This window comes from Centroberyx affinis, unplaced genomic scaffold, assembly GCF_046629955.1.
Source record: "Centroberyx affinis isolate AG114_WGS23_722 - 3 ecotype Tasmania unplaced genomic scaffold, CSIRO-AGI_Caff_v1 ptg000334l_1, whole genome shotgun sequence".
NCBI lineage: Eukaryota > Metazoa > Chordata > Actinopteri > Beryciformes > Berycidae > Centroberyx > Centroberyx affinis.
Window position 1 is genome coordinate 34,321 of NW_027279009.1, and position 14,703 is coordinate 49,023.

General features: G+C 39.3%; 2 protein-coding genes across 2 annotated transcripts in view; both read right to left on the minus strand.

The window, feature by feature from the left end:
- arhgef40 (Rho guanine nucleotide exchange factor (GEF) 40) overlaps positions 1-874 on the minus strand; it is a 32,765-nt gene extending 31,891 nt beyond the window's left edge. The window contains exon 1 of the mRNA XM_071515274.1: positions 638-874. Within this exon, the coding sequence (XP_071371375.1) occupies positions 638-640 (3 nt within the window). The 5' untranslated portion in view covers positions 641-874. The remainder of the gene's footprint in view (positions 1-637) is intronic.
- A 3,775-nt stretch (positions 875-4,649) lies between these two features.
- LOC139641046 (uncharacterized) lies at positions 4,650-13,280 on the minus strand. The gene is made up of 11 exons (XM_071515275.1): positions 12,988-13,280; positions 12,718-12,863; positions 8,818-9,112; positions 8,548-8,693; positions 7,937-8,225; positions 7,276-7,427; positions 6,886-7,177; positions 6,207-6,346; positions 5,744-5,993; positions 4,844-5,022; positions 4,650-4,757 (listed from the first exon to the last, which is right to left on the minus strand). Exons 1-11 carry the CDS (start codon positions 13,278-13,280, stop codon positions 4,696-4,698), a joined length of 2,244 nt encoding a protein of 747 aa, XP_071371376.1. The 3' UTR covers positions 4,650-4,695.
- Between the last annotated feature and the right edge of the window lie 1,423 nt (positions 13,281-14,703).

A 14,703-nucleotide genomic window follows, 5' to 3' on the forward strand; every position in this document is an offset into this window, starting at 1 on the left:
TGTGTGTGTCTTTCTGTCCAGCTGCCTTTTTCTCTGTCTGTCTATCTGTCTGTCTGTCACTCTGATCAGACCATGAGTGGGTGGAGATGGTAAACAAAATCCCCGATTCCCTCTCTACAAAATCACACAATTTGAATCTTGTCGTTATAATTCGCTGCCATTAGGGTCTGACAGCTTAGCGAGCAATAAGCTGAGAGTTACAGCTACTGAATGAGCCTCCCAAATCCCATGCATGCTTTCATGAGAAGTGTGTGATGAAACTGAAGTGCAAGAGTAGAAAAGATTGTTTGTCTGTACTCGATACTCCTATATGGTTATTGAAAAAGAGCTATATCCTAAATTAACTTGACAAACATACATATATCACAGCCAAACGTTTTCTACATCATACTAGGTCAAAAACTAAACCACAGAAAAACTTATGGTAACATTATAAGACATAAAAAATACCATCAAGAACAGTAGAGAAAAGTCAGTATAAACTCACTAAGAAACAGAAACACTTTAAGTCTCTAAAGGAATATTTGGTGATTTGTCCTCTATATAAACAATAATAGTGTCCCTTCTTTACCAGACAAGTTACCTTATTTTTCAGCCTAAATTCCCAGCCCTGCACAGCTTTAAAAAGGGGACTTACCATGACTTCAGTCAGGAATTCCTACATAGTCCTCAGCTCCTTTCCTGGATTCGCTTCCTCTCTGCATTCTCTGCAAGGCACTTTCTCCCCTCACTTCTTATCTAAGCGACTATTATCACATAGCCTCCGTTACTTCCCGTACAATCTGTGTGATTTTTTTTTTTTTTTTTTCCGCAAAGATTTCTTATTTTTTACGCTCTCTGCGCTCAAACAGTTATGGTCCTCCCTTCTTCTATTCCCGACTCGCCGCTATTTCCCAGCCTGGGAATGTACAAACTGCACCCCCCCCCTTCGTCAGTCCCATGCACTCCCACCCCCCTCCCTCCCTCTCCCCTCACCTAACAAGAGCACTACAGTCCCTCTCTCCCTCTCAAACTTTCCATTTTTCCCCCCCGGAGTAAAATAAATGAATAGACAATGAAACGCTGTTACCCCACCCAGGCGTTAATTGCAAAAAAAAAAAACCCAAAAAACCTCTGATGTTGTTTTTATTGCTCGTGTGTCGGTGAAATTGCACGTTCTTGATTCGCAATGGCAATGGCCGCTAATTAAGTTTTAAAGTTAAGTATATGGCTAATTAAGCTTCATTTGATTTATTTTGAGTGAAAGGGGTCGCGGCATTAAAAAGAAAAAAAAAACTCTAAAAAATAAAAATCAAGTCTTTATTAGGATTAACAGCTAAAATGTGTGTGAAAAGACTATGCAAGCTATATATAGGTTATATATAGATAGATAGATAGATAGATAGATAGATAGATACTGTATATATACCTAAATGTCAGAAAAGACTTAGAGAGACTATTTTAGTGTCAGATTCAAGGAAAATAACTACTCTACTATTTTTGTTATAGGGAACAGACATGGTACCAAATCGTATAGTAGCAAATATTTCGTCAGTTTAGTTTCAACCTAAGTGGAGTTTACTCCATCGGGACAGTTCAGAGTGTCAGGTAAGCAGTTACAGAGAAGTATATTAGACTGACTTACAAATACTTTCCTGGGATTGTCTCAACCTACTGGCAGTCAGTGATTGCCCTTTTGTGGAAAACCCCACCCATCTGGCATTAAAATAGGACTGAAACAAACCATATGAATTATTTGCAAATACTATTTGAACCAGGCCTGACTGGACCATGTCCAACCCAATTGGTGGTCTCTCAGGTTAGGCCTATAACAAGTATTACTCTGATTTTAGGCAGGAAATAAATTATGTAAGGGGTTAAGATTGGTTGAAAATGAAACTGTGGCACAGCAGTTACAGTAGTCAGATTTACTCAGGGTCTTCATACAGTTTCTAGAAGAAAAAAAAAAAAAGTTCAATTGGGATCTAAAGTTCAGTGTTTGGTCTCATCTAACTTCAGTCTTACAGTGATAAATGTTGTATGTATCCATCATTACCTTAAATTCATCACTCAACATCCCTAAAATATACAGGCTCCAGTCCAGTGTTATCATTTCGCCAATGAATGACTTAAGTCACTCATTATCCTTTAGAAAGTAGCATAATTTTAAAGTTTGTGCTGTCAATCATTTTGAAGGAATAGATGTTTTTTTTCTTTGATCAAATGGCAATATCCCATTTTGGAATTAAACTTTTAATTTACTGTATTTATGATTTATTGTGTTTTCTTTCCACCACTGTTAATGCAATCCAGCACAGAGGTGAGATGTTTATAGCATGGTGATCTTGGTCAATAAAAAAAAAAAAAAAAACTTGCTGGTTTAAGTTGCTGTGGCCTCACTGTTTGTTACCTCTGATATTGCTTTAATGCACAATAGTAGGAGGCCTCATATATTGATGGCTAATTTTTAGCACTAATCCTTGTGTTTAGATGGCTAAAATGAAAGTATGCTGTGAGAAATGGGATTCATTTTATTGATTCCACTGCAGCAGTTCAACAGTGACCCCTTGTGTTCATTGTCTGTTGTTGCATTAATATCTGGAAAAGTCATTTTTTAAATTGCTGTAAATACAGGACCTCAAGCCCTACCTGCCAACTGCACCACATTATTTATAGTTGATTGGTTTAGGCTACTATAAGGAGACCTCCATCTGTCACCATATTATTAATATAGGCCTATTTAGGCCTCAACTCTACTTAATTGAAAATAATAATAATAATAATAAAAATGATAAGGTACCTAAAATACATTAATATTAATATTCCTAAAGTAGATATGGGCCACACTTATACAATTCTTGGTTGAATCTCTTGTTTAATGTAGAGATTGGTCAATGTAATACACATTGGTTGATGGATATATAATCTTTCCCACAACACTAATTCATTAATTCACTGATGTTTTTAGATTCAATTTATACAAACACCAGGAATACAGTTGCAATCAAAATCTACATAATCACATTCACATGAAAGCCAACATCAGCAGTCAACTATAATTTGGAAATCATTACAATGTAATTATATTAACAATTTTAAGAATAATGAGTACATTATGATACATGACCATGTAATCAATCCTGAACCTTTAAGAAATAACATTAATAACAGGCATTAGGCTTATCACTCCTCACCATAATCAAAGAAGTATTATTGTTCAAATTAAGAGATTTTACTTCACTGAGCTCATCTACAATTTCCTGTAGTTTTTCAACTGTCTGTGTAATTGACTGGATGATTTTCATGGTCTCAGATTAGATTTTTTTTAGCCTGTGGATCAGACTGGCTCTAGCTCAGAGTAAGACTCGGTCTCCACCAGTACCAGCCTGCTCTTTTCACATGTCGCCTCTGCTGCTTTCACCTCCCTAATATTTTGGAATTTTATTTTCTTTGGCATCAATGTCAACTGCCAATCAATTGTCACAAATAAAGCATATATGTGGCTGTCTTTGGCACACAAAGTACACTGGCAGTAGTCAAGTTTCACCACACAAACCAGGCAAGCCAGCTCTGCGACACTCCCTGGGCACGTCCCAGCCAGGACCTGAAGTGACTGATTGTCTCTGAACTGACTCAGCAACCCTCAATGTCAAGTGAGTCAACGTTCTGCCCCAGCACTTCCAAACCCTCGCTAATTTCCTGAGGAGATGTCACAGAGTTCATCTTCTCACTAAATTATTTGATGGTGCCTCTGATGGCTCGGCGATCACTGGACTGGTCGACCATGTCGGTGGTGTTCGATATGCCGTATGCAGTAAAGGGGGACAACATGAGGCCCACTTGGGAGGTGATGCCCCCGGCTGCCCCAATGTACCCATGCTTCTCCAGAGTACTTTGTGTGTTCACACACTGTCACACACTGTCTTACTTGCTAATCAGATCAATTAGATAGAAAATATAATTAAACAGTATTATGAATTCAAAAGTGGCCTCTTAAGTCCATTTCATGTTATGCTTCTGAAGAGGCTATGGAGAATGACTTTCGGGCAGCCTCAAAGAGATTCTCGCAAATCATTTAAGGACTAGGGGAAGGCAGGACATCACCTACGTAGGCTGTTCTTGGAGCCATCTCCAGGACCCCACCCAGAAAGTGTACGGAACACTTTGAGGAACTCCTAAACCCAACAGACATGCCCTCTGTTGGAGGCAGCGCAAGAAGATTCTGGAGCATCTGAGCATCTCCTTAGGAGAGTTAGTCAGAAAACTCAACCGTGACAAAGCACCAGGGGTCCTGAAATACTGAAGGCTCTGGATAGATCCGTCCAGAAAAACTGAAGGCTCTAGATATTGTTGGGGTGTCATGGTTGACAGGTACACTGGCAGACAGGGGTGGTGGTCATAAAAATGGATACATGGATGGACGATTTTTTTGATGAGTCCAGAGAATGGAAGAGGAATGAATGGAATGGAAGAATGGGGAGGGGGAGACTTTGGGGTCTGATCCATGCTTGTACAACTGTTGTGAACCCGACTTTAGGTAAGGAAAACCAGATTAAGAAAATATGTTGAATCCAAAGTTGCATCCAAACATTATTTGATATCACGCAAGGAGAGCAGGTAGTTACATATGCTATTTCCTGCTGAAAAAATAGGTGTAAATACAAATTGTTCCACAACAGTTATTTCACACACTGTAGCAACAGACTATAGCCCTCACTATGGACTTTTGGGTCTGTAAGTGCTGTAGAAGTCCACTCTTTTCACTCCTCCCGCAGCACCTAGGGGGCAGAAGGAGGTGGTCAAGGAGGTGTTGTGATGCACAATATGTAAACACATCATACAGTAAGTGTGATGTAACCCTAACCTGAGTGGCAGATGAAGTTAAGGAGCTGCTCACAAAGCTGATCTCCCCAGACGAAGTGTTCTCCATTGGCCATGCTCCCACAGGTGCTGGAGTAACGCGGGGGGGCGGAACTTCGCTTCCATTTGGTGTATTTCATGGGATCACCAGACATCCAGAACCACCTGTCACCCATTAGGTATCTGCCAATTAGATTTAATAACAGATGTCTACTTTCACAAAATGTATCTATTCATGTTTTAATATGCAGTTGTGGCTGGTCCCACTTTGCAACCCAACATAAGGTCAACCACAACATTTGACTTTTAGAAATGTGTCTTTTAAGGATTTGTTCATTTTTGCAAAATTCAAATTCACAAGGATCTGACTTGTATGGAGAGTGCACAGTTGGGAGAAACCTGCTGTCTCCATCTAATCCAGGGATTTGGATCTTGATACAAGTCCACCTTCTCCTTGCAAGTTTCCTCCACATTTTCTCTGTGAAAATAATCCATGATCTTATCTATGACTCTTTTCTGTCGAATAGCTGATTTGAATGTCCAAGGTATTTTTGGCTAGAGAAAACTAGCACTTGGGACTTATCTAACCAGGAAACTTGTTACTGCAGCAAGCCAGTCTGATGTTAGACAACTGACTGGTTGAAAAAACCTATTATAAACATAGTGTGACCCAAATTGTCATAAATTACTGATCTTTGAATTCAGGACTTTAAAATTGTACATTACGTAATATACAAGAAGATTAGGGAGACCGAAAAGACACAGGTTTGATCCCCGCAACAGCCAATGTACAGTACTGTATGTCCTGTTGACGTGTATTTGAGTGAGACAATGAACCCCTATACCTGCTCATTCATATTAAATTGCCTTGGATTAAATTCCCACAATGTCAATGTTAATGTACCTGCGCAATCCTATCCAGAGGTGGTTTGTGAGGGGGAAGGGACTGTGGCTCAGCAACCCCTCCAAGTCCCTCTGGTCCGCCTGGCTACCAAGGCTGAGCAGGTCCCAGTGGTGATCTCTACAGTAGAACAGAGCATCGGACCAGCACAGCCTCGCTCCCACCACTGTCACATTCCTGCCACTCAACATCATGCTCACAGAAGGAGGAGGTGGAGGAGGGGGAGGAGGAGGAGGAGTGACAGCCTCTGGCACTGGAGAGAAAGGATTTTGTTTGGTTCCTGTTTGCCTCATGCATGTTTGTGTCTTGAAATTCCAATGTGCAGAGAGTACGGGCCGCAAAGATTTAGTAGCATTAGTATTAGCACCACTACTAGTTCAAACACAACACAGCATCGGATAGCTAGGAAGTATTCTGTTGGTAGTTTGATTCCTGTCTGCTGAACATCATGCCAAATTTACCATACCTGCCACAGCAGCATACACCTCCACCGCACACAGTGTTAAAATCTTCCCATGTCCAGGAATGATCACGTTGACGTAGCGACCTTCCAGGTCTGTGCACTGGAAGGTGTAGTGTAGTGTATCCAGTGAGATAACAGCACATCTGATGGAGGGAGAGAAAGATCATGGAGGAATGTATCACTTTTATCTTCTAAATCTGAGTTTCCTCTGATCTTAAGGGTAATTTTAGCTCTCTTTTCAAGTACGGTGCATGTTGCAGTGCAAAAACAGCGGTCTTTAGTTATTTTAAGTTACTGTTAAGTATTCACATAAATAACAGTAGGGAAAGGTCTTCCAAGGTAGCCCAAATATAGATCAGCAATAAGCAGACTGGAAATTCTTTGAATGCAAGAAGTTTATTAATGCTGAATATAAGTGCACAAGTAAGCTTGAAACACAATCTGTTTATTTATTTATTTTTTTTATCTATCTTTGGTTGTTTAATCAATTACATTAGGCTTGCATGTCTTTGTTTTTAGGGGACGATTTGGCAAAAATGTTCATTTAACATTTTCTCTTTCTTTTTAATTTCATTTTCTGGCAGTGGTGGTTATTTTATTGCTGTGTTGCTGCACTACAGCTGAATACAGAGAAAATGCTGTTTTTCAAATATCCCAATTATGGACTTGTGTCCTGTCTCACCTGGGGTTGTTGTTGCCATAATTCAACAGCGAGTTCCCGATGCGGATCTCTGCGCCAACAAGCCTTTCAGAACAGCAGTCTCCTCTGTTGAGGATGGTGACAACACTGACCTTGTACACAGCCAACAAGTCTACTCTCCACCAGGGATCGGTCTGTTTATAAGTATGGGCACAGGATCCATGCCTGTAATTTGGGCTTCTATGCCCACTGATAGGATTAGAGGCAGGACCAGAAGATAATGCTGATGACTGTGTGGCTCTTCCACTTAACGCCACATTTGGTAGAGGTGCCACTAATGTGAAGAAATTGTAAATAACAAAGAATAACATGTTGTCAGAGATTTAGATGGTTTGCAATCAATTTCAGTCAGTTAATTTATTACAGCTGTACCTGCTGGGGCAGCGTACACCTCCACTTCACACAGGGTGAGAGTCTTCCTCACTCCAGGAATGATCACGTTCACAAAGCGACCTTCCATGTTGCCTTCAGCACAGTGGTATGTGTAGGTCTTACCAGCTGTGATGTTGGAGATGAAAGCACACCTGACAAAGGAAGAGTGAGGGTTGGGGGGAGGGGTTAATATTTAGGTCAGACCTTATTCCCACGGTGGCCATTTTGAACTCTACCCGTAAGAGCAACTATGCAGCTATGTCCTGCTGCTTGGACAAACATTTAATTTCGTAGTTCCCCACTGAAAAAAATTATTAGAAACAAATGGATCTCGAGAATCTGGAGGGATACTAGAATCTAGCCTATAGGTAGCTAGCTAGTAGCTAACTAGCTTCTAAGCTAGCTAACTTCCCCACTAAATTCAGGCAGTTGTCATAGTTGTTGTTCCCAAGATTGCTAGCTAATTTGATAACTGTTACATCTATCTGAAGTCCTCACAATGCCAATCTTACAGTTACAGTTTCCCGGTGTCACTGGGAATAAACACTAGAATAATACTTTATTTTAATTGTAAAAAAAAATAAATCAGATTGTATCTTTAATACAAAGTGCTTTACACAAAGGAAACACAGTGCATCCTGAAATCCTCTTTTGCTATCACCTGGGGTTGTTGTTTCCGTTGTTGTCCAGTGAGTTCCCAATGCGGATCTCAGCTCCATCCAATCTCTCAGAACAGCAGTCTCCTCTATGAGTGATTTTGACAGACGTCACTACATATGTTCGCTGCAGGTCTACTCTCCACCAGGGGTTGGTCTCGTTCTCGGCAGTGTGGCTACAGAATCCCCTTCCATAGTCTGAGTTTTGTTTGCCATCAATGGCTTTGGCAGCAGTAGAGAAGGAGAGCGTTGAGGACTGAGTGGCATCTCGTCTCACTGCCACATTTGGTAAAACTGGTGCTTGAAATAGAATAGATAGATATTATTATTCCATGTGGGGAAGGTTGGTGTGTCACTTAAACATCATTGTTACAATGATACATACAATGCATACTACTGTACTGAAGGTATTGATTAGGATGTTTTCAGAAAAAAAAAAAAAATCAACCCAAGACAATGTTTCCTAGACAGTGTGTCAGAACATTGTTTCTTTTGGTCCCCACATGTCATGATTTTTATGAGGGAACACTGAGTTTACTTGATTTAGGTTCTAGGCTGAAAAAGTATAAGAATCCTTGATCTCACTGGCTAAATCTAATAATAAGCACAATATTACCATATTGTGTAGTGTACACCTCCACCTCACACAGACTTAGAACCTTCTTCTTTCCAGGGAGAAACACACTGACATAGCGACCCGCCATATAATTGCATTGAAAGCTGTATGTGCGTCCACTTGGGATTTGAGAGATGACTGCACACCTGTGTGTGAGAGAGAAAGAGAAATAAAGAAAGAGTAGAGGAGGTAGAGAGAGAGAGAGGAGCAGTAGATTATTCATATAGCAAAGGCAGATGTATCATGCGGCTCTTTATCAACCTGCTTCACCTGGAGTTGTTGTTGCCATTGTTCTCCAATGAGTCTCCAATGCGGATCTCACCACCATCCAGCCAGTTTGGATTTCCATTTCTGTTGGTTATCATCACAGCAGTAATGTGATACGCATGCTGCAGGTCCACTCTCCACCAGGGGCTGGACTCTTCATTGGTGATGCTGCACGATCCACTTTGAACGTTCGGGTATCTCTTCCCATCAATTGCATTGTCAGCAGCACCTAACGTACTGTCCCTTGTTGATGATTGGACAGCTTTTCCTCTCAATGCCACATTTGGCAGAAGCATACCTTATCATTGAACAAAATGATTATTTACATGAGAAAAGGGTGAAATGGATGGAGAACAAAAATCAAACAGTTTACCTGCCAGTGCTGAGAATATCAGTGAGAGAAAGGGAATGCCTGCTGTGTGAAAACATAACATTGTTAGAAATGTCAAAGGTGCCTTAGAGCAAGGAACTTAACAGCAAAATACAGCTGTTTTCACATTAAAATAAAAAAAAAAAATAATAATTATATATTGCCAGTCTGGCTCTGTCCGAGACCCTGTGTGTACATGCCTTGAATTGGCTTTTCAGTGATGTTAGGGACGTTTTGGGGTTTATACAGCAGTAACAAATGAAAGAACAGCGAAGCCAAACATACAGCAGGAAAAACCTGTTCAAAACCACGACGCTGCTTTTGATTATAGATTGCCTGTGTTTGCCACCTGCTTCTTTCTTTCTTCTGCTATATGGATGCCAGTTAAATCATCCTCAGTGACAGTGAAAGTGACAGTGGCATTCCTGTCAGCAGCCATAGTCACCTCAGTTTTGGAAATGTGGAAATTGATTTTCTAAGTTTCTCTGCACTCCCATACATGCAGACCTGGCTGTAACAAGTGTCTGCCCAATGTTTCTAACTGGAGAGTGGCTTGTCAGTGAGTTGAGTAGAAAGCAGAAACTCATCTTTTGATATAAACCTAATGTTTGATAGGTCATAAAAAAAAATATTTCTGTCATTTCTTACAGGCAAAAATGCAGAATGGTTAAATCTCGTCAGAATTGGTAAAGTATATTTTATTATGATTTGATCCAATCAATTTGAAAAGAAGAAAAGGAAAGAAAGGTAAGGAAAGTTAACAGATGTGGAAAAGCTTAAAGGTATAGCAGCATAGTGACATCATTGCTAAAATGCCAGGACTTTGTCACCAATATTGACTTTCAAATCTGGTGTAGGCAAATTAGGTCATGTGTTGAAACATGATTCTAGGGACTCAATTTCAGGGAGTGGCCTATGTGTTAAAATAATCCTTTCTTTATGCCCTTGACTAGAAATTGTGAAAGGTTCTTATGTAAAGTCATCCAGTCATCTTTGTTTTATTGTTGGCCTTTTTGGGAAACCAATCTCTGGAGAAAATCACCATGATAAGTCATTGAGCCTAAATTTAATAATAATAATAATTTTTAAAAAAAGCTAAAGAGAGGGAAGTAGGTTATGAAAATATAAGTATGGAGTTTATGATGTTGTAACTTACCACTGAAGATCCAGATGTATTGGCTCCAATTCATGGTTTTGAAGAGTCACACAATGTACTTTAGTGAATGTAAAAAGTGAAAAACTCATATAGACAAACTATACAGAAAAATAACAAAACTCCTAAATAATTGAAAAACAATATCAAAGAAAATACAATTATAAACATTTAAAAACCAATACTCACCAGCAATAAGTCCATGTGCAGTTCTCTGTCTGTTACATCCGATAGTTTTCCTCTGAGCTACCAATCCCATACTGAGCATTTTGTTCTGGTATCTGAGAACATGTAAATGTGTCTTCAGTTTGTTGTTTGCATGAAGGACAACACACCCATAGCGACATTTGCTCACCAGAAAAATCTTATCCTTGCTTACTTCTTCAACTTTTATCACTAATTTTAACAATCATGCTGTATTTTGAAGTCTGAAGTTGAAGTTAAAGTTCGCTATCAACCAGGACTAACCTTGAACTAGTCTTCTAACCAGGACTAAGAAAATGGACCACATCACTCCAGTGCTGAGATCACTGCATTGGCTTCCTGTGTGCCAAATAATTGAGTTTAAAATCCTGTTGTATGTTTATAAAGCACTAAATGGTTTAGGCCCAAAATAGATTTCTGATCTTCTTCAATGTTATGAACCTGCCAGACCCCTCAGGTCTTCAGGTACTGGTCTGCTTACTGTTCCCAGGGTCAGAACAAAGCATGGAGAAGCAGCTTTTAGTTTTTATGCTCCTCATGCTGAGGTCTGCCTCCACTTCAGAATCTTTTAATTCAGGGCTTAAAATGTTTCTGTTCGCCAGGGCTTTTTAAGAAATTTAGGGCAATGCTCATCTGCACTGGAATATTTATTTATTTTTATCATTTATATCTTCTTTTAAATGTGATTTTAATGCACTTTCACTTTTAAAAAAAAAACTTTTTTAATCTTCTTGCACTGTCTATGTCTTTATTTTTCTTTTATTTATGTAAAGCACTTTGAATTGCGGTTGTGCATGAAATGTGCTAAATAAACTTGCCATGCCTTGCCTTGCCTCCAATCCAAACCATCAAATGACCCATTTTAACTTGATACAGTAGACTCTTTTATACTCCTGGAAAATGATTCCAAATGGGAACAAAACCTAATCCGTCATCATCACAGGTACTGAGTATGGATGTGAGCCCTGTTTATTGTTGCTCAATGACGATTCAATTATCAATACTGAATATCATGCGTTGTTAAAGGGACCTTTCAGGTGGTATTTGATGCATAACATGTAATCATAATACATACTTTATGATTGAATGTATTTGATTTGTTTAACAGCTTTCATTTGATTCATGATTTTTGCTCACCATGCATTCTCAATAGGCCCTTTTCACATCGTCAACTTTATTTTTGCCACTTCTTGACAAACCAATCCAACAAAGACAACAAAAACAACAATATTGTAATGCTTTCTAGCACTAGATACATAATGTAATAACGTTATGCAAATGAGGTAATGACTGCCAAGCGATGACATCGGAGAAAGGAGAAACTGAAGCTAAAACTCACCTCAATAATCGAAGAGGTAACTTTAGACGAAGAACTTGTAGCCTTTCTCTAGTTTAGGAGTCAACAAAAACAGTCTTTGCACTTCACCATTGTTCATTTTGGGCAGGTTGTGGAGTGATTCAGTGAAGGCCAGAGATGGCAAGAGGAAGTTGTAATGCACCTGTTTCTCAATGCGAAAGCTGTTACCATGACGATGTGAAAAGGGCCTAATCACGAATGGCCCAAATCCTGGACCCTGGATTCTACCCTTAATTTAAATGTCAAACAGAGACGCATTGTGCTTGCTGGACTTCCTGCTGCTAAGAAGGCTCTAGCTGTTCAGTGGAAACCTCCTTATCTCAGACGAGGTGCTAAACTGGAGAATATGTGGGTTGATATATTTAAACATTTGCAGTCTTTCATCAAAACTACTCCAGATATGTCGTATGAGTTATATGTTTGGGGTAGGGGGTTACAGTCTGCCAACTGTGTTTGTCTGTGATGTATTTTTTTTTCTCACTGCCACATTTGGTAAAACTGGTGCTTGAAATAGAATAGATAGATATTATTATTCCATGTGGGGAAAGTTGGTGTGTCACTTAAACATCATTGTTACAATGATACATACAATGCATACTACTGTACTGAAGGTATTGATTAGGATGTTTTCAGAAAAAAAAAAAAATCAACCCAAGACAATGTTTCCTAGACAATGTGTCAGAACATTGTTTCTTTTGGTCCCCACATGTCATGATTTTTATTAGGGAACACTGAGTTTACTTGATTTAGGTTCTAGGCTGAAAAAGTATAAGAATCCTTGATCTCACTGGCTAAATCTAATAATAAGCACAATATTACCATATTGTGTAGTGTACACCTCCACCTCACACAGACTTAGAACCTTCTTCTTTCCAGGGAGAAACACACTGACATAGCGACCCGCCATATAATTGCATTGAAAGCTGTATGTGCGTCCACTTGGGATTTGAGAGATGACTGCACACCTGTGTGTGAGAGAGAAAGAGAAATAAAGAAAGAGTAGAGGAGGTAGAGAGAGAGAGAGGAGCAGTAGATTATTCATATAGCAAAGGCAGATGTATCATGCGGCTCTTTATCAACCTGCTTCACCTGGAGTTGTTGTTGCCATTGTTCTCCAATGAGTCTCCAATGCGGATCTCACCACCATCCAGCCAGTTTGGATTTCCATTTCTGTTGGTTATCATCACAGCAGTAATGTGATACGCATGCTGCAGGTCCACTCTCCACCAGGGGCTGGACTCTTCATTGGTGATGCTGCACGATCCACTTTGAACGTTCGGGTATCTCTTCCCATCAATTGCATTGTCAGCAGCACCTAACGTACTGTCCCTTGTTGATGATTGGACAGCTTTTCCTCTCAATGCCACATTTGGCAGAAGCATACCTTATCATTAAACAAAATGATTATTTACATGAGAAAAGGGTGAAATGGATGGAGAACAAAAATCAAACAGTTTACCTGCCAGTGCTGAGAATATCAGTGAGAGAAAGGGAATGCCTGCTGTGTGAAAACATAACATTGTTAGAAATGTCAAAGGTGCCTTAGAGCAAGGAACTTAACAGCAAAATACAGCTTTTTTCACATTAAAATAAAAAAATAAAAAAAAATTATATATTGCCAGTCTGGCTCTGTCCGAGACCCTGTGTGTACATGCCTTGAATTGGCTTTTCAGTGATGTTAGGGACGTTTTGGGGTTTGTACAGCAGTAACAAATGAAAGAACAGCGAAGCCAAACATACAGCAGGAAAAACCTGTTCAAAACCACGACGCTGCTTTTGATTATAGATTGCCTGTGTTTGCCACCTGCTTCTTTCTTTCTTCTGCTTTATGGATGCCAGTTAAATCATCCTCAGTGACAGTGAAAGTGACAGTGGCATTCCTGTCAGCAGCCATAGTCACCTCAGTTTTGGAAATGTGGAAATTGATTTTCTAAGTTTCTGTGCACTCCCATACATGCAGACCTGGCTGTAACAAGTGTCTGCCCGATGTTTCGAACTGGAGAGTGGCTTGTCAGTGAGTTGAGTAGAAAGCAGAAACTCATCTTTTGATATAAACCTAATGTTTGATAGGTCATAAAAAAAAATATTTCTGTCATTTCTTACAGGCAAAAATGCAGAATGGTTAAATCTCGTCAGAATTGGTAAAGTATATTTTATTATGATTTGATCCAATCAATTTGAAAAGAAGAAAAGGAAAGAAAGGAAAGGAAAGTTAACAGATGTGGAAAAGCTTAAAGGTATAGCAGCATAGTGACATCATTGCTAAAATGCCAGGACTTTGTCACCAATATTGACTTTCAAATCTGGTGTAGGCAAATTAGGTCATGTGTTGAAACATGATTCTAGGGACTCAATTTCAGGGAGTGGCCTATGTGTTAAAATAATCCTTTCTTTATGCCCTTGACTAGAAATTGTGAAAGGTTCTTATGTAAAGTCATCCAGTCATCTTTGTTTTATTGTTGGCCTTTTTGGGAAACCAATCTCTGGAGAAAATCACCATGATAAGTCACTGAGCCTAAATTTAATTCTTTAAATTTAATTATTCTTTTTTTGTTTGTTTTGTTTCTGTCCAATGTTTGTGGTGTAAAGTCTCTCATGTAAAGGTTTTTCCCTCTTCTTTTTTTATTTTATTTCTAAACATTTGAAACCCCCCCACCCAAAAAAACCTCAAAAACAAAAGAGTTAATACACGACTATCATCCATTCACACTAACTGTGATCCTATGTTTAAAAAAGGATGAACATGTATCCACTTTGATGATTGAATTTTAACTGTGTATCACTGTATTTCTATTTGGATTGATA

Excerpts from the sequence above, each read along its gene's own strand:
- LOC139641046 (XM_071515275.1), bottom strand. The coding sequence starts at position 13,280 with ATGCTTCTGCCAAATGTGGCATTGAGAGGAAAAGCTGTCCAATCATCA. Across the intron at positions 8,694-8,817 it reads AATGGCAACAACAACTCCAG|GTGTGCAGTCATCTCTCAAA; the intron begins GTGAAGCAGGTT and ends TCTCACACACAG. Across the intron at positions 6,347-6,885 it reads TATGGCAACAACAACCCCAG|ATGTGCTGTTATCTCACTGG; the intron begins GTGAGACAGGAC and ends TCCCTCCATCAG.